Genomic DNA, 19021 nt, shown 5'->3' on the forward strand with positions numbered 1-19021 from the left:
GACAGAGCAGTATTGCTGCCAGCATATCTCGCCTCCAGCCACAGGGTGGTTTTCTCCTATCTCCGGATAGAATGAATGGGAATGGTCAGCTTTACACCGAGACATTCCATTCCCAGGGATGAGCAGGAGACAGAAGCCTTCCTCTTATCTCAACTGCAAAGAGGCCTCCCTCTTTCACTCCTCCTCCTCAGCACAGACCCTTTATGGGTGTCGGGCTGGGGGATGGTAAGGTCTTTCGTTTCCCACGAGGCCATATCTCAGGCTGTCTCAGTGGGGGGAAACCTTAGACAATACCCAAGCTTTCTTGGGCAGAGGTCCCTGCGGCTTTCCGCAGTGCATTGTGTCCCTGGTTAATCGGGAATGGAGAATGGCGATGACTTTTATCAAGTATACTGACTGCAAACATATTGTTAACAAGGCACATCCTGCACAGCCCTAAGTCCATTAAACTTTGATTCATTCCAGCACATGTTTCTATGAGCACAGGGTTGGGGCTAAAGTTACAGGTTAATAGCATCTCAAAGCAGAAACAATTTTTCTTAGTACAGATCAAAATGGAATTTCTTTTTTTTTTTTTTTTTTTTTTGAGACGGAGTCTTGCTCTGTGCCCAGGCTGGAGTGCAGTGGCGGATCTCGGTCACTGCAAGCTCCGCTCCGGGTTCACCATTTCCTGCTCAGCCTCCGAGTAGCTGGATACAGGCGCCGCAACAACCGGCTAATTTTTTTTGTATTTTAGTAGAGACGGGTTTCACTGTGTTAGCCAGGATGTCTCGATCTCCTCCTCGTGATCCCCCCCTCCCTCCAAAGTGTGGATTACGCTTGAGCCACCGCGCCCGGCCCAAAATGGAATTTCTTATGTCTTCCTTTTCTACATAGACACAGTAACAATCTGATCTCTCTTTCTTTTCCCCACATGTAATGGCAAATATAATTGCATTTGTTGTGAGAGCTGAAGGTTAATCTATGTAAAGCACTTAGAACAGTGCCTTGCCTGTGATTTGTACTATATAAATATTTGCTATTACTATCTGATAGCAAGAATTACATTACATTCCTGGGTCTAACCAATAGCTTGGCTGGCAATATGTGGCTTGGATCAAGCAAGATCCACCCATCAGGGCTGGGGAGGCTATGGCTATTCAGAGGAGAGTGGGCAAAATGGGGGTTAACAAGGAAAAAAGGGAGGGGTGGAGAATGGATATTGACCAACACGATCTGCCACACCCATGTTGTTTAAAAAAAAAAAAAAAAAAAACCTGGGCCGGGAGGGATGGCTCATGCCTGTAATCCCAGCACTCTGGGAGGCCAAGGTAGGTGGATCACCTGAGCTCAGAAGTTCAAGACCAGCCTTGCCAACATGGTGAAATCCCATCCCTACTAAAATTACAAAAATTAGCCAGGTGTGGGGGTGCGCACCTGTAGTCCCAGCTACTTGGGAGGCTGAGGCACAAGAATCTCTTGAATCCAGGAGGCAGAAGTTGTAGTGAGCCTAGAACTTACCACTGCACTCTAGCCTAGGTGACAGAGTGAGACTCCACCTTAAAAAAACAAACAAAAAAACGCTCTGTCAATGTATGAGCATTATTCTCTTCGTATGTGTTCTATTTTCTTTAACTTTTTTTAGGTAATTTCAGATTTACAAAATATTTGTGAAAATGTATAAGGAGATCTCATACCTGCCCCTATCTTCCCCAAATATTAATATTAACTACCAGGAAATTAACTTTGATACAAATGTACAAATGTTCACATATTACTTAACTACCAGGAAATTAACCTTCATACAATTTTTTTTTTTTTTTTTTTTTGAGACAGAGTCTCACTCTGTCGCCCAGGTTGCAGGCTGGATTGCAGTGGCATGATCTTGGCTCACTGCCACCTCCATCTCCCGGGTTCAAGCAATTCTCCTGTCTTAGCCTCCTGTAGCTGGGACTACAGGTGCACACCATCATGCCCGGCTAATTTTTGTATTTTTAGTAGAGATGTGGTTTCACCATATTGGTCAGGCTGGTCTTGAACTCCTGACCTCAGGTGATCCACCTGCCTCAGCCTCCCAAAGTACTGGGAGTACAGGCGTGAGCCACTGAGCCCAGCCTTGATACAATTCTAATAACCTACCTATAGTCTTTATTGATGTTGACAGTTGTTCCCCAGTGTCTTTTTTTCTAGTCCAGGATCCAATTCAGGATCACGCACTGCATTGATTTCTAACTTAAACACCATTTAAAAGGAACACTGAGTTCCACAGAACCTAACTTTTGTTGCAGGACCTCTAGGTTGTTTGTAGAGTTTCATCATTACCAGTAACCCTGGGCCTTCAAATTTTGAGTGTATTTCAGAGTTTATCTTTTGGGCGGATCCCTAAAACAGAATTACTAAGTAAACAGATATGAACATTTTTAAGGCCTTGATGCATATTGGTAATTGCTTTCCAGAAAATTATACAAATTTGATGCCCCTACAAACCATGTATGAATACTCACCTTCCCATATTCTTAGAACTTCAGGTTTTATTCTTGTTTTTAATATTGGCGTTTTGGTTAAGTGAAAATCAAATCTCATTGTTTAACTGCATTTTATTTCTTTTTTTTTTTTTTTTTGAGACAGAGTTTCACTCTTGTTGCTGGAGTTTTGCTCTTGAGGCCGGGGTGCAGTGGCGCAATCTCAGCTCACCACAACCTCCGCCTCCCGGGTTCAAGCGATTCTTCTACCTCAGCTTCCTGAGTAGCTGGGATTACAGGCATGCGCCACCATGCCCGGCTAATTTTTTATATTTTTAGTAGAGACAGGATTTCTCTATGTTGGTCAGGCTGGTCTCAAACTCCCAACCTCAGGTGATCTGCCTACCTCTGCCTCCCAAAGTGCTGGGATTATAGGCGTGAGCCACCGCGCCCAGCCTTTTTTTGTTTTTTTTGTTTGTTTGTTTGTTTGTTTTTGAGATAGAGTCTCTGTCTCCCAGGCTGGAGTGCAGTGACATGATCACTGTTTACTGCAGCCTGTACCTCCCAGGCCCAAGAGATCCTCCTACCTCAGCCTCCTGAGCAGCTGGAAGCACAGGCGTGCACCACCGAGCCTGGCTGATTTTTTAAATTTTTTGTAGAGATGAGGTCTCCCTCTGTTGCCCAGGCTGGTCTGGAACTCCTGAGCTCAAGCGATCCTCCCACCTCAGCCTCCCAAAGTGCTGGGATTACTTGTACTTTGGGTGCAAGTTAGCCACTGTGCCTGGCTATACTTGGATTTTCTTGATTCTTTTGAGTTTTCACATTTTTTCATATTTATTAGCCATTTATCCATTTATTAATTGAGGTCATTGTGTTTTCACATTTATTTAAGGTCTTTAATCACTCCTTGGCCTTTTGGCTAAGATCAAGTATATTTAAGTTCCTTATTTTTTTTTTTTTTCTTTTTGAGAAAGTCTCACTCTGTCGCCCAGGCTGGAGTGCAACGGGGCGATCTCGGCTCACTGGAACCTCCACCTCCTGGATTCAAGCGATTTCTTGTGCCTCAGTGCCCAGGTAGCTAGGATTACAGACGCCTGCCACCATGCCCTGCTAATTTTTGTATTTTTAGTAGAGACGGGGTTTCACCACTTTGGACAGGCTGGCCTTGAACTCCTGGCCTCAGGTGATCCACCTGCTTCAGCCTCCCGAAGTGCTGGGATTCCAGGCATGAGCCACTATGCCCAACCAAGATTTTTTTTTTCTTTTCTTTTCTTTTTTTTTTTGAGGAGGAATCTCGCTCTTTCGCCCAGGCCAGAGTGCAGTGGTGCTATCTTGGCTCACTGCAAACTCCACCTCCCGGGTTCACACCATTCTCCTGCCTCAGCCTCCTGAGTAGCTGGGATTACAGGTGCCCACCACCGCGCCTGGCTAATTTTTTGTATTTTTAGTAGAGATGGGGTTTCACTGTGTTAGCCAAGATGGTCCTGATCTCCTGACCTAGTGATCCGCCCGCTTCGGCATCCCAAAGTGATGGGATTACAGGCGTGAGCCACCGCGCCCGGCCTCTTTCTTTTTTTTTGAGGCAGTCTCACTGTGTCGCCAGGCTGGAGTGCAGTGGCGTGATCTCAGCTCACTGTGACCTCTGCCTCCCGGGTTCAAGCGATTCTCCTGCCCCAGCCTCCCAAGTAACTAGAACTACAGGCATGCGCCACCACACCCAGCTAATTTTTGTATTTTTAGTAGAGACGGGGTTTCACCATGTTGGCCAGGATGGTCTCGATCTCTTTGACCTCGTGATCCACCCGCCTCGGCCTCCCAAAGTGCTGGGATTCCAGGCATGAGCCATGGTGCCCGGCCAAGGTTTTAAATTTTAAGGCAACCAAAACAGTAATTATTTCCCTTGTTAGATCTTCTGTTGCTTTTTTCTGAATAATGTATGCCTTTAAGGAATAATAGGAATAATAAATGCCTTTAAGAATAATATACGCCTATTAAGGAAAATTAGAATGACGCATTTGTTATTTTTAGCTTTAGAAAATCCTCTGCTATCCAGATTGAACATGTCTTTCATTTTCTTCTAATTTTCTGTGGTTTAATTTTATATCCTTAACCCTTTAATTCGGGTAGAATTTATTTTGGTGGATTCTGTGAGGCACCAGTCTAAATTGCTCTTTTGTAAATAGCTAGTCACTCATCCATCATGTCTTTCCAGCATCATTAATATTCTGTTTCCCTCTGTCACTGTTAACTATTATTGCAGTAATGCTGCCTAAGAAGCCAATTCAAAACTCAGAAGCCTACAATCATAAGCATGTATCTCGCTCATGCATCTGTGGGCAGGCTGAGCTTCAGCTGATCTAGTTTGGGCTCTGCTGCGCTGGGTTGACTTCCAAGCTGTGAGTGGGATCCAGGTGGCTCCATGTGCCTTTCATCTCCCTTAGACCAGCAACATCAGTGGTGTGGGAAAATATACCTCGCCTCCATTGAAGTGGTGCACAGTCACGGGGTGAACGGTATGTTTATAGTGAGAGATGAAGAACTGGAAACTGAAATGCCATCTACCACACCTTTGGAGACAGCCTTTCAGGAAACTAGATTGTGTTGAGATAAAGGCAGAACGGAGTCTAGAAAATGGCACAAGGTCAAGGGAAGTTTTTTTTTTTCTTTCTTTTTTTTTTTTTGAGACAGAGTCTCACTCTGTCACCCAGGCTGGAGTGCAGTGGCACGATCTCAGCTCACTGCAACCTCCACCTCCCAGGTTCAAGCGATTCTCCTGCCTCAGCTTCCCGAGTAGCTGGGATTACAGGTGCCCGCCACCACATCCAGCTAATTTTTTGTATTTTTAGTAGAGACAGGGTTTTGCCTTGTTGCCCAGGCTGGTTTCGAACTCCTGAGCTCAGGCAATCCACCTGCCTTGGCCTCCCAAAGTGCTGGGATTACAGGCGTGAGCCACTGTGCCCGGCCGGAAAGTTTTTAAGGCAAGGAGATACTGGAATTTGCTCTTAGGCTGAGGAAAATTGCAAAATGTGTAGAGGGGTAGGTAGTCACAGAAATTGTTTTCTCTAAGAAGGATATTTGTTGAAAGTAAAGGAAATGACGTTGGGGCTTGAGGTTTGGAATAACAACTGCAGATGAGATGGGGCCTCAGCAAAATGGAACTGCCAAGCACTGGTGTCAGGGGCTTGGGATGGCCTGAACCATCGCAGCCCTGAGTCATGTGATACAGCAGTTTTCTTCGGCCCTGTCCATGAGGTAGGAGACTGTCAGGTTGGTTCAGGTAGGTCTGAAGGTTGGCAGGTTAAGGCTGGAGGCCAAGGGGGTCAGGGGATTAGGAAGCTAACATGTGGTAAGTAGTTCAAGGGATTGAGCCTAAGTTCAAATATAGGTGCAAGAGGGGCTGAAGGGCTGGAAGAAAACAAACTGCCTGAGGAGCTGGAACTGGAGGCCCATGTGTACTGGGGATGGGAGGGGATCCGGGAAAAGGACATTGGAATTTAGGTTCTCAGAAGCAGAGAAGTTCCAGGTGAATCTAGGGTGTGGCCATGTGAGCAAGCTGCTGAATTATGTTGAAGGCATTGGAATTGAAGTCAGGAACTGAGGTCAAGGCAGAGTTCAGAATCACCTATGCGAAATGCACACTCTTGGGCCCCAGCCAAACCTACTAAGTCTGAATCTCTCGGGGAGGGACCCAGAATTCCATATTTTTACAAGCTCCCTGAGTGGTTCTTAGGCTCCCTAACGCTTGAAAACTGCTGCGCTATGATGTTGAATGAGCCATGCTTGTTGGAATTACCTGATAGCAGGAATCAGGCAGGAAGACTAAAAACAGGTGTTGAAATCCTTAGAGAGTCTGGGCTGGATCAGTGTATGGGACTGATGAGGAAGGGTGGAAAGAAGTTTGTACATGAGTCAGGAAGAGCAATGGCCTTGGCCTGGATTATTACTAGTGCATCCCTTTCCAACCTGGAAACAATGTAGGAGACTAAAGGCTTCCACTGCAGAAGGCAGGGCAGTGAGAGAGAAGGGAGGGAATAGAAGACAGGGATCATATTCAGTCCAGACAGGCTGGGAGCTTTGTGAGAAGGCAGAGGACGTTGGGGGAAGATTTGTTTCCGACCAAACCAGGGTTCTGCAGGGTGCATCAAAATGGCTCAGAGGGGAGTCCATGAGAAAATGGTCCACGAGGGAAAGTGAGCTTTGGTTGGGGATAACAGATGAGGGGATGGACTGGGCTGAGCAGAGGCCAGATTATCCCAGTCACCAATTCTGCACTGGGTTCACTTTTCTAAACTGAACTAATTTCTCCACCCAGGTCTGACAAGATGTCTCTTTTCTCTAACATTTAAACAGCTCCAACCATCTCAGCTCCTTCATGATTGTTTCGTCATCATCACCGTCGTCATTGTCATCATCATCATCATCATCATCACCAGTGATTTCCTAAATGCCAGCCAAGCACCAGTCATCAAGCTTGAGCCACAGTGCAAATGATGGAGGCAGGCTCTTCATTATAAGGGAACCTCTCAGGCCAGTAGGGAAGGCAAGATTCAGACACCAGGGACAGGCAGCCTGGGATGACAGGTGGAACAAGGTGGAGACATAAGAACCCTCACCCCAACCCAGGGACCCACATCACAGGCCAGACCTGTATGACCGCCAGGCACCCGACTCGGGTTATGAAGGTGTCTCTCCTAAGAGAGTGGCAGAAGCAAACTTTAGCCTTGGCAGTGCCCCTCAAACTGCTCAGGGGAGGAGTCGCGGCCAAAGCCCTGGAGTGCATGGGTTCTTTAGCCATGGCTTTCCCGCAGCTTCCTCTGATACTATGAAGCGCCTGCCGCCACCAGGCTTGTTCTGACTCCCTTACATGATCCACCCTTCTGAGTGGGGTTTGGCTTCTGTACAGCTCTCCTGTGGGCACTGAGCCCACTAATCAGAACAAGAGGGCTCCAGTCTCCAGACAGTCACAGTGCTTGATGGCAAAACATAAACTGTCATTCATTCACGCCTTGTTTCTGTCATTCACTCATTCATTCAGCAGATACTTAACTGAACACCTGCTCTGGGCCAGGTATTATTCACACCACTGGGAAGACAGTGGTGCCAACACAGGTCCCTCCCTGACTTCATGGGGCTAACATTCCAGTGGGAGTAACAGAAAAGATCCACAAAATAACATCACATTGTGAAAAGTGCTATGCAAGTGAAGGATGTAAGCACAGTAATATTAGTAATAGAGAGTGAGGAGGTGGTGAGCAAACGCCTCATAGAGGGGGTAACATTTTTTCTTTAATTTGATGTATAACTTACATACGGTAAAGTGCACAGATCTTTTCTTTTTTTATTTTATTTTATTTTTTTTTTTTTTTTTTTGAGACAGAGACTCACTCTGTCACCCAGGCTGGAATGCAATGATACGATCTCGGTTCACTGTAACCTCCGCCTCCTGGGTTCAAGTGACTCTCCTGCCTCAGCCTCCCGAGTAGCTGAGACAACAGGCTTGTGCCACCATACCTGGCTAACTTTTGTATTTTTAGTAGAGACGGGGTTTCACTATGTTGGCCAGGCTGGTCCCAAACTCCTGACCTTGTGATCCGCCCTCATCAGCCTCCCAAAGTGTTAGGATTACAGGCGTGAGCCACTGCACCTGGCTGTGCACAAATCTTTAATGTACAACTTGGTGAGTTTTTCAATTTGCGTATGTCAGACTCTCAACCTCTGTACTGCAGACATTGGGGCCATTTGTCCTGGGGACTGTCTTTCTTGTTTGTCTTTTTTTTTTTTTTTGGAGATGGAGTCTTGCTTTGTCGCCCAGGCTGGAGTGCCGTGGCATGATCTTGGCTCACTGCAACCTCCGCCTCTTAGGTTCAAGCAGTTCTCCTGCCTCAGCCTCCTGAGTAGCTGGGATTACAGGCGCACGCCACCATACCTGGCTAATTTTTGTATTTTTAGTAGAGACGGGGTTTCACTATGTTGGTCAGGTTGGTCTCAAACTCCTGACCTCGTGATCTGCCCACCTCAGCCTCCCAAAGTGCTGGGATTACAGGCGTGAGCTATCGCGCCCGGCCCTGTCTTGTGTATTATAAGATGTTTAGCAGCATCCCTGGCCTCTATCCACTAAATGTCAGTAACATTCCTCCCCACACAGTTGTGACCATCAAAAATGTCCCCAGACCTTGCCATAAATCTTTTGTGAGGCGAAATCGCCGCTGTTGAAAGCCACTGGTATATGCCATGTAGCCAGCACTCGGCTCAAGATACAGGTTATTTCCACATGGAGGGGTTGGTGTTTGAGCTGACACCCAACAGCTAAGAAGCTGCCTCCAATTCAGAGAACTGGGGAAGGAATATTCCAAGGGGAGGGAGCATGGGCAAAGGCCCTGAGGTGGGAATGAGCGTGGCACATTTGAGGAAGTGTGGCTGGTCCGTGGTGACAAGGGAAAGGCATCTGAGGAGGTTGAAGAGACAGGCTGGGCCCTATCGAGCATGGGCTTTGTGGGATATGGTTAGGAGTTTGACATTTCAAAGAACGTTTGTGAGTATTTAATATGTACCTGGCACTATGCCAGACACTGGAGAGTTGAAGATGAATAAATTAAATCCTTGGCCCTACTCTTTTTGCTTTTATTACTATTTTTAATTGACACACAATAATTGTACATATTTATGGGGCACAGTGTGATAGTCTGATACATGTATATAATGCGTAATGATCAAATCAAGGTAATTAGCATATCCATCACCTCAAACATTGATCATTTCTTTGTGCTGGGAACATTCAAAGTCTGCTCTTCTAGCTATTTGAAAATATGCAGGCCAGTGACCGTGGCTCATGTCTGGAGTCCCAACTACCCAGGAGGCTGAAGTGGGAGGATTGCTTGAACCCTGGAATTTGAGGCTGCGGTGAGCTATGATCGTGTCACTGCACTCCAGCCTAAGTGACAGAGTGAGACCCTGTCTCTATTTTAAAAAAAAAGTATGAATAAGACCCAGAGTTGGTACAAAAGGGGACATGCTTAAGCCCATGAAGGAGCTGGGAGGGTTCAAGAAGAGCTTTCTTGGAGAGACCACACCCAATTTGAGTCTTTGGGGAACAAAGGATAAATGGCACTCCATGCAGAAGGCACAGTATGTGCAAAGGCATGGGGGTGTGAAACAATATGATAGCTTGAGACAATACCTAAGTAGTTAGGTATTCTAGGGTATAAAGTACAGGAGAGGGGTAATAATAAGGCATCAGCCTGGATGGGATAGAAAATTCTTATGGCAGAGAAGGTGAAACTAAAGCCGACTTGCAGCAGACATTAGAAGTCTTCCAGAACAGTCTAAGGGTGGGGTTATGGCTCCCTGGGCCATGACTCCCCTGAAACACGCACCCTCATTCCTTTTCCCAGTCCCGCCTTGACTCCATATGTTTCATCAAACATATCTTGGATTTATTATCTATAATCTTGTTAATTGTGTGGCTTGAGATTTAGAATTTGGTCATCTCTGTATTCTCTGCAAGCTCATGCTTGAGCATGCATTTCCTGTTTCAGATTACAGGACTGCATTTTAATTTCTCGACAGAGTGCCTGATATAGCTTTACCTGGCACAGCCTTACCTGCAGAAAGGTGTGTGCACAATGACTTTTGATGATGCCCCCACGATCCTTCACTTTGCATGTACAGACACAGACTTGGAGATGCAAACTCCTGCATCCTACAAGGGCCATCTGCAAATTGGCTTATCAGTTTTCTCACTCCTCTGCCTCCTCTGCGGTACCAGCCCTTTATATGCCAGGCACTGAGAAGCAACCTAATTACAGGCGAGAAGACAGGGAGGGAGCAGCCCATAGGCTCTGTCCCTCAAGATGTACCCACATAGAAGAAACTCCATGTCTGTCTGGGTTTTCTGGATTAAACCCAGATTCAGGTATTGGAATTACAATTCAGTTTGAAGATAATTTAACATATCCCTCACCTATCTCCCTTCCAGAACCTCCCAGCAGCAGCAGAGGTGAGCTTGACTTTTTTTTTTTTTTTTTTTTGAGACGGAGTCTCGCCCCGTCACCTAGGCTGGAGTGCCGTGGCACAATCTCAGCTCACTGCAACCTCCACCTCCCGGGTTCAAGCGATTCTCCTGCCTCAGGCTCCCGAGTAGCTGGGACTACATGCGAATGCCACCATGCCAGGCTAATTTTGTATTTTTAGTAGAGATGGGGTTTCACCCTGTTAGCCAGGATGGTCTCGATCTCTTGACCTAGCGATCTGCCCGCCTCAGCCTCCCAAAGTGCTGGGATTAAGCGTGAGCCACCGCTCCCGGCCGAGCTTGACTCTTTTTTTTTTTTTGAGCCGGAGTCTTGCTCTAGAGTGCAATGGCACGACCTCGACTCCCCGCAACTTCTGCCTCCTGGGTTCAAGCGATTCTCCTGTCTCAGCCTCCCGAGTAGCTAGGATTACAGGCAGGCACCACCATGCCTGGCTAATTTTGTACTTTTAGTAAAGACGGGGTTTCTCCATGTTGGTCAAGCTGGTCTCGAACTCCCGACCTCACGTGATCCGCCCCCCTCGGCCTCCCGAAGTGCTAGGATTACAGGCGTGAGCCACCGCGTCTGGCCGAGCTTGACTCTTTAGAGCATTTCCTTCCCTTCCTGTCCTGGGCCAGAGCTAGGGCTGGAGCCAAAACGAGCCCAGCCCTGGCTCCTGTGCCTAAATTTGTAGATTTCACCACCACCACGCCTGCCCTCACACCTACTTCCATTCCAGGGACCTTAACAACTTCTAGAATCCATCAGGAGGGCAGCAGTGAGGGAGCTGGGAACGGTGATGTGGAAATCGCCCTGGGTTTGGGAGAGGGAATGCCCCAGCCCTAGGCCCCTCTGTGCCACCCATGGCTACACATCCTAGGTCATGTTGCTCCTCCAGAGCTTGTGTGGCCTCTTCCTATCCTTCAGGGCAGGACTTAAATGTCATCTCCTGGGGAGGCCCCCCCCATCTAAGCTGACCCTCTCTGTGCTCCATATCATTGCCCCCTCCTTGACTGCCTTTCACAATTTATCACGCGCATATGTATGTGTGTGCATAAACAGATATAATTTTGTTTGCTTGCTTATTTGGTTCGTCTCCTCACTAGATTCCGGACTGTGGGCTCCAGGAATGCAGACGGTGTGCCTTTGACCTTTGCATCCTCCTCAGAGCCTGGCAGAGTGCCAAGTACATAGCAGGAGCCAGAAAAGTAATTCGGCGAATGAATAAATCCATGAATGGCAGCTGACCCAGATGATCTCTCAGGTTTCTGCCAGTTGAGAAAGTGTAGCAGTGCCCTGGACGGGGAGGCGGGCGGGGCGAACTGCGAGCTCCGGCCCCCTCCCAGGGCTCAGGCGACTGTGGACCCCGATCAGCGCAGGCTCGCGGCCCGCTGTGGCCCCGCCTCCTGTCCGCCAGCCGGGGGCGGAGTCAGGCCGCCCCCCAAGCCGGGTGGCGTTCGGGGTGCTTGCCCGGCTGGAGGTGGTGAGGGGGCGGGCCCAAAGGAGAGGTCAATGGGCGGGGCGGGGCCACAACGCCCCCACGTCCCTAGCCGGCCGGCAGGTTCCCCGCTGGGGGCCGGGGCCGGGCCGTTGCCTAGCAACGCCCAGCCCCGCCCGGCCGGTGCGCGCCTGCCCCCAGCATGGCTTGGCAGGGCTGGCCTGCGCCGTGGCAGTGGGTCGCCGGCTGCTGGCTCCTCCTCGTCCTTGTCCTCGTCCTACTTGTGAGCCCCCGCGGCTGCCGAGCGCGGCGGGGCCTCCGCGGTCTGCTCATGGCGCACAGCCAGCGGCTGCTCTTCCGAATCGGGTTAGTGCCGGGGCTCCAAAGCGTGCGTGCTCGGAGGGCGGGCGCGCTGGGAGAGGGGACTGGGAGGCGGGGGCTAGAGCTGGGGGTGGGCGTGGCGGTTAGGACGGGGCTTGGTCTAAGGGAAGAGGGATCGAGGAGACGGACTGGAGAAGCCACTGAGTTGGGGGGCCTGAGGGAGTTGGGGGGCTGGAGAATTGGGATAAGCTAGGGAAGGAGGATCGGAGAGGCGGGCCAGGGTGGCCACGGAAGGGGGCGTGAGAGGACATCTGGAGAAAAGTGCCACAGAAGGGGCTAGAGACCAGGAAGCTGGACAGGGGGATAGTGCAGGAGCCAGGGCTGGGAAGACCGTCCCTATCCGGGGGTGAGGTCAGCAGATGCCCGGGCTCCGATGGCAAGTGCCGGAGAGAAGGAATGCCTCCCACCGTCTGACATTTAAAACCGCCAACTCCTTTCGTATGTCCTTGTCCCACTCCCCAGCTCCTCACCAGTCAAGTTAGGTTCTTCTGTCCCAAGCAAGAGTCCCAATCCTGTTGGATTCCAGTATGTCCCTTTCCTTCTAACCAAAGCCTGGCCCGTGTGGAAGCCCCAGGCTGTGAAATCTGACCCAACTGACTCTGCCCGCTTTTCCAGTGATTTGTCTCCATCGACCCCCTACCCCCCTCCCCGCTCACTCTGCCCTCCTGCCTCCCTCTACCCCTTCCTTCCTGGCCCCAGGGGAGAGTGGTGACCAGCAAGCACTGTTCAGCCCCAGGGACACTGAGAGGCAGGGAAGAAGACAGGCCTCCTAGGGCCCCTGTCCCCTTCCTACTACCAGCCTGGCTATGGGTCAGGACCTCAAGCCCCAGTTTAGGGACAGTAATGTTGGGGATGGGAATTGTGAGAGCCCTGGCCACAGGCCAGGTTGTGGGGAGAGCCTAAGCCTGGGAATTTCCCGAGCTTCCGAGCAGACATTGTGCAATTCACCCTCTCCTCCCCAGACCACCCCACACGCCCGGAAGCTTCGGGCCCAGGATTCCACTCACAGTCTAAGAAATGGAGATATAAAGCCTTCAGTGGGCAGGAAAACTAGAAAAACATGGTGCTGGAGGGTGGGGTGGGGATCTTGTGTTTGTGCCTTTTGGGGCATTCACGTCTCTAATATCCTAAACCTTGGTCACAGTTAGGTAATGCTCCAAGTAAGTTACCATTGCTCTGCATATTGCATTAAAATAATGAGATTGAAAAATATTTAGGCCAGGCGCCGTGGCTCACGCCTGTAATCCCAGCACTTTGGGAGGCTGAGGCGGGTGGCTCACCTGAGGTCAGGAGTTCGAGACCAGCCTGGCCAACATGGTGAAACACCGTCTCTACTAAAAATACAAAAATTAGCTGGGCACGGTGGTGAGCGCCTGTAATCCCAGCTACTGAGGAGGCTGAGGCAGGAGAATCGCTTAAACCTGGGAGGCAGAGGTTGCAGTGAGCCGAGATCACGCCATTGCACTCCAGCCTGGGCAACAGAGTGAGACTCCGTCTCAAAAAAAAAAAGAAAATGAAAAAGAAAAAAAAAATCCCAAATATGAAGTTATCTAAATAATTTTCTTTTTTCTTTTTTTTTTTTTTTTTCCTGAGACGGAGTCTCGCTCTGTCGCCCAGGCTGGAATGCAATGGCGCGATCTCAGCATGGTGAAACAGGGTTTCACCATGTTGGTCAGGCTGGTCATGAACTCCTGACCTCATGATCTGCCCGCCTCAGCCTCCCAAAGTGCTGGGATTACAGGCGTGAGCCACCGCACCCAGCCTTTTTTTTGAGACGGACTCTTGCTCTGTCCCCTAGGCTGGAGTGGTGCAGTGGCACAATCTCAGCTCACCGCAACCTCCGCCTCCCGGGTTCAAGCAATTCTCCTGCCTCAGCCTCTTGAGTAGCTGTGACTACAGGCACCCGCCACCACACCCGGCTAATTTTTGTATTTTCAGTAGAGACGGGGTTTCACCATGTTGGTCAGGCTGGTCTTCAACTCGTGACCTCATGATCTGCCCACCTTGGCCTCCCAAAGTGCTGGGATCACAGGTGGGAGCCATTGCGCCCAGCCCATATTTGGGATTTTTAATGAAAACATTTTCTCTCTACAAAATTTCTGGGAATTTTACAGCCTTATCTGGGGAAAGATTTTTAAATTTACTTCTAGCTTTCAAAGTTAGTTAAGTTTGAGGTCATACAAATGGCCTGAGGAAGTGGAAAATAGAAGTTTCCATAAGGAACTGGAATCAGAATTCCTGAGATCAGAATGCCAGGGTCACTATCTCAGAATCTTGAGGGTGTGGGTATGCCTAGAACTTGGGACTTGGGATTTTACAAATCTCCAAAACTGGAATCATTGGAGAGCTTCTTCAAAATGCAGTATTTCTACAGGCTTTCCTGTGTCTGGATTTCAAGGTTACTTTGGAATCCACTCCTCAAATTTGCAGAGCAGAAGGGTGTGGCTGGAGTCAGAATTCCAGACCCTGCTCCTCACAGTCTGGGAAACGATCAGTCCAGTCCCCAGTGGGAGATGCTGCTGGCTGCTGGGAGGGAAAGGGGATATTTGCAGGAAACTGTAGGGGGGAAATGGGCAGGTATTGGTGCTAGGGGTGCCTCCAGGAAGGATGAGGAGGGAGGGGGAACGGGATGGGACAGGACACGATGGGGACGGAGAGGGCACATGTGCTACCAACCTGAAGGTGTGGCTGGGAGGATCACAAATAGAGGATTCTATTGGGGGTGGAAAGGAAATGATGGAAACACCAGGCTCACCGGGAGGAGAGCTGTTGGCCATGTTATCATTAATAATCATCATCCTTGGTGTTTGGCAATTTTATAAAAGGCTTTCCTTAACCATAACTACAATTGTCTTCGGATGAGGATAACTGAGCACAGTGGCCACAGGCGAAACTGATGTGAGACACATGCATTTGGGGCTCTGTGGGGCCTGGGAGACAGTGTGGATAGTAGCAAAGCACATAGCATGTGGGGTCGAATAAATCTGCTTTTGCATCCTAGCTTTTTTGCTTAGTAGCCATGTGACCTTGGACAAATAACTTCTCTGTGCCTTGGTTGTTTGCATCTATAAAGTGGGGTTGGGGATGCCTACCTCATAGGGCTCCTGTGAAGATCAAATGAAACCGCACCTAAAATACACAGGGCCTGGCTCAAAAAGAGTGTTCAGGAAATGTTAGCAGGTGTTCCTGATGTGGCCTGGAGTTGGGTGGGAGAGTATCTATGGCCCTGTGTCTTTCTGGAGCTTCCTTACTTAATTCCACCCCTGTCTTCCAAGCCGGTCCTACCCACCACCCAGCAGGAAACTCCGTATCCCTTCATTCAGCCAGGGAACACCTAGCTGCCCTGGGTAAGGACTGTGGGGTCCCAGATATGGACAGGTCCTGATCGCTGTTCTGCAGGGCAGGGGAAAGCACATGCGAACAGATATAAAGAAGGGCCCAAACCCGGGAGGAGGCAGGGCATGGCAAGCCCCCCAGAAGCAGCACGATACTCCTGGGGAGTCGGATCAGGAATGTGGGACTCCCCCGTGCATGCCCCCTGCTTTATGCCTCAGTTGCCCTTTTGCCTTCTTAGGGGTAGTTGTGGGGGTTTTGCAGAACAGAGTCTTGAGGAGAGCCTCTGTCTGCAGGAATAGAACACAGGCAGGGCTGGGAGTGTCTTGCAGAGCCGAGGAGGTGGGTAGCAGCTGGCCTGTGGGGAAAGCCAGTCCTAGTGACAGCTTTCCCTCCCTGACCAAGCCCCCTCTCCATTCCTAGGCATAGAAGGTCCTTCCTGACCCTCGCAACCCTCCCTGGGACGGACCTAGCTTGCTGTACTTCTGCAAGAGGAAAGCCGTTATCTGGGGCCAATGCCTCCCACTGGCTTGATTTCAAGAGTGGCAGGAGCCTGATGGGAGGGTCCTTGAGTGAATCCTCCCAGCCCCGCGAATGAGGCCAGGTAGATGCAGTGAGCTGGGCTATCCACGGCGCAGCCTGGCAGGAGGGAAGCAGGATCCTTTTCCTTTCTGGGGCCTGTGGGACCTTGGAGAGCTGCGGTCAGAGCACCCACAGCAGCCTCATGCCTCCCTGCTGCTCTCTGCTCTCCCTGCTGACACAGCTTCCCCCTGCTGCCTGATTGGTCTTCAAAGTATGGCTCTGAGCAAGCGTCCCCTTCTGCAAGCCACATTGCCGACAGAATGGAGCCACGCCCCTCGCCCAGGCCTTTACAGCCGTCCCACACCCCCTACAGACCTGCCCAGTTTCATCTCCCCCAGGCCTGAGCTGTTCCTGCACTTCTGTCTGACCTGTCCTGCCTTCCTTCCACCCTACATCTCTACTGTCAAATTCTGTTGCATCTTCAGAGCTCACCTTCAAAGGTACCCAGAATGTGAACACTTCTCCCTGCCTCCACTGCCACCACTCTGGGCCAGCCAGGAGAATCGCTTGAACCCAGGAGGCAGAGGTTGCAGTGAGCCAAGATTGCGCTATTGCACTCCAGCCTGGGTGATAAGAGTGAAACTCCATCTCAAAAAAAGAAAAAAAAGAAACTGTTATTTAAGTCAGGAATGGATTACTTCTCTGCTCAAACTCCTCCAGCGAGTTCCCACCTCTCTCATGAAGTCCAAGTCCATTCGAAGAGTGGCTTCAGGGCCCTCTGTGACCTGCCCATCCCCACCGCATCTTTTAACACCCTTCAGCCTGTTCCTCTGCCTCAGCCACAGCTGGTGGCCTCTCCACGGTGCTTCAGTCCTAGCTGAGAGGTCTGGGCTAATTCTGTTTCTGCCTGTTGTAATCCCAGGCCTCAAATACACCAAGACAACCCTACCTTCAGGCCTTTCTGTGGCTCCACATGGCTTGCTGCCTCACTTCCTTCAGGTCTCTGCTCAAATTTTGCCTTATTTGAGAGCCCTGCCCTGACCACCCTGCATAAAAATAGCACCACCCCCACCCCTGCACCCTGTCCCCTCTCTGGCTTTATGTTCCCCCTAGTTCACATCACCATGGGACACACTAAATATTGATTGTTTTTCTCCCCCAACCAGAATATGGCTACACAGGGGGAGAAACTTTGTTCAAGACTGTATCCCAGATTCCAGAACAGTGCCTGGCACCTAGGTGGCCCTTACTAAATGCCTCTGAATGATCCTTTTGTAATTCCTAAGTATGATTGGGTTTTCACACGCATAGGTAAGATGCACCTCCCTCAAACCTTGTGATGATGTCAGCACGGTATCCATCTGATGTGAAAGAAAAAAAAGTTTCTGAATGAATGCATGCATGCATGAATAAATGAATGAAAAGCTTGGCTCAGGTGCCCTTTTCTCCATGAAGCCTGCCCGGCCTCCTCAGTCAAATGAACCTCTGTCTCCAGACCGCCCCCGGCACTGTCTTCCCTCTTCGAGCTTCCCGTGCGCATTCTTGCTTGTACTGGAGTTAGGTGTTCACGGATCGGACTTCTGGCTGCTCTCTGTGTTCCTAAAGGGCCTTGGGGCCAGGCGCAGTGACTCACGCCTGTAATCCCAGCACTTTGGGAGGCCAAGGCAGGCGGATCTCTTGAGGCCAAGAGTTTGAGACCAGCCTGGTCAACATGGCGAAATCCCATCTCTACTAAAAGATACAAAAATTAACGGCATGGTCACACACATCTGTAATCCCAGCTACTCAGGAGGCTAAGGCAGGAGAATCGCTTCAGCCTGGGAAGCAGAGGTTGCAGTGAGTGGAGATCATGCCACTGCACTCCAGCCTGGACGACAGAGCAAGACTCTGTGTCAAAACAATCAAGCAAAAACTAAGAGGCTTTGGAGCAGACCCCGCCTCCACTAGAACCCTGTGTCCTTGGTGGCCCTCTGGGACCCTCAGGCCTAGCTCAGGGAGCAGGATTGAATCAGGAAGGCCTGGGATTGGGATGAGCGAGAAGAGAAGGGGAAAGCCACAAGAAACAAACCAAAACTAAACAAAGCCCAGAGCCCTTGGCAGGCAGGTGGCCTGGGATTACACCCATGGAGACAGAACTAGCCAAGGCCTCCCAGCCAGGGCAGAGACACCATGGAGAGGCCACCAGCTCTTACTGTGCTTCTAGTCCTAGCCAAGAGCCCCCAGCAGCCCCTCCCCTTCCGTCAGTGACAGATGGGTGTCCTCTGGAGAGGGCTGTGAAGTCTGGGGAAGAACCCGTCCAGGGATGGGCAGGGTGATGGCAGACCCTGACCCGGGGATCTCCTGTTTTGACCACGGAGCAGCCCTGTCCCTCTCCTGCGCATGAGGAAGTCCCCACGCCCCCAGGCATGCTGGCAACTTCGGGAAACGCTTACCCTCAAGGGCTTTTTAGCTGTCTTGTTATCTTCTTCAGTTTCCTCAGTTTTAAGAATGCACAAAACATGGAGCTGCTCTCTGCGTTCCTGAGGGGCCTCTGGGCAGACCTCGGGTCCCATAGAACCCTGTGTCCTGGTGGCCCTCCAGGTCCCTCAGCTCTCAGACAAGCACTTTCAATTCCATTTCATTAGGAGTGCCCTGTCGTTGGTAAGATGCAGAGCCTGGGCAGTCTGGGTCCTGAGGACACGAAGGGAGAAGCCAGAACAGTCCCCGACCAGAGGCCCCACCAGCCTGAGCTTGCCTGTTGGGTCAGTAGAGTCTGGGGCCCTGTGGGATCAGGGGGCCATTTAGGGAGTGCAGGAGGAAGGGAGGAGTCAAGGCAGGTGACCCTGGCAATAGGGGCTTTCCAGATCATTCTGTGGGAGGCAGAGCCCCTGTTATGCTGCTCCCCTGCCCTCCACCCTCCC

General features: G+C 50.3%; 1 protein-coding gene, 1 long non-coding RNA gene and 1 other non-coding gene across 4 annotated transcripts in view; 2 read left to right on the plus strand and 1 right to left on the minus strand.

Annotated features, from left to right (window-relative positions):
• Positions 1-19021, plus strand: part of PNKD (PNKD metallo-beta-lactamase domain containing) — a 78350-nt gene that overhangs the window by 42467 nt on the left and 16862 nt on the right. The window contains exon 1 of one of the 2 annotated variants that reach the window (XM_030803033.1): positions 11886-12251. The exons of the other annotated variant lie outside the window; for it this stretch is intronic. Coding sequence (XP_030658893.1) covers positions 12088-12251 — 164 coding nt within the window. The 5' untranslated portion in view covers positions 11886-12087. Of the gene's footprint in view, positions 1-11885; positions 12252-19021 lie in introns of those variants that run through there. 2 annotated transcript variants of the gene reach the window in all.
• Positions 14887-19021, minus strand: part of LOC115832370 — a 29675-nt gene continuing 25540 nt past the window's right edge. Inside the window, exons 3-4 of the long non-coding RNA XR_004027857.1 lie at positions 16614-16769; positions 14887-15957 (exon numbers count right to left, since the gene is read on the minus strand). This is a non-coding gene — a long non-coding RNA (uncharacterized LOC115832370). The remainder of the gene's footprint in view (positions 15958-16613; positions 16770-19021) is intronic.
• On the plus strand, positions 17388-17488 carry LOC115832719. Its single transcript, XR_004028228.1, has one exon. It is a non-coding gene; the product is annotated as a small nucleolar RNA U13 (small nucleolar RNA).

The sequence above is a fragment of the Nomascus leucogenys genome, chromosome 22a (assembly GCF_006542625.1).
Source record: "Nomascus leucogenys isolate Asia chromosome 22a, Asia_NLE_v1, whole genome shotgun sequence".
Classification (NCBI taxonomy): domain Eukaryota; kingdom Metazoa; phylum Chordata; class Mammalia; order Primates; family Hylobatidae; genus Nomascus; species Nomascus leucogenys.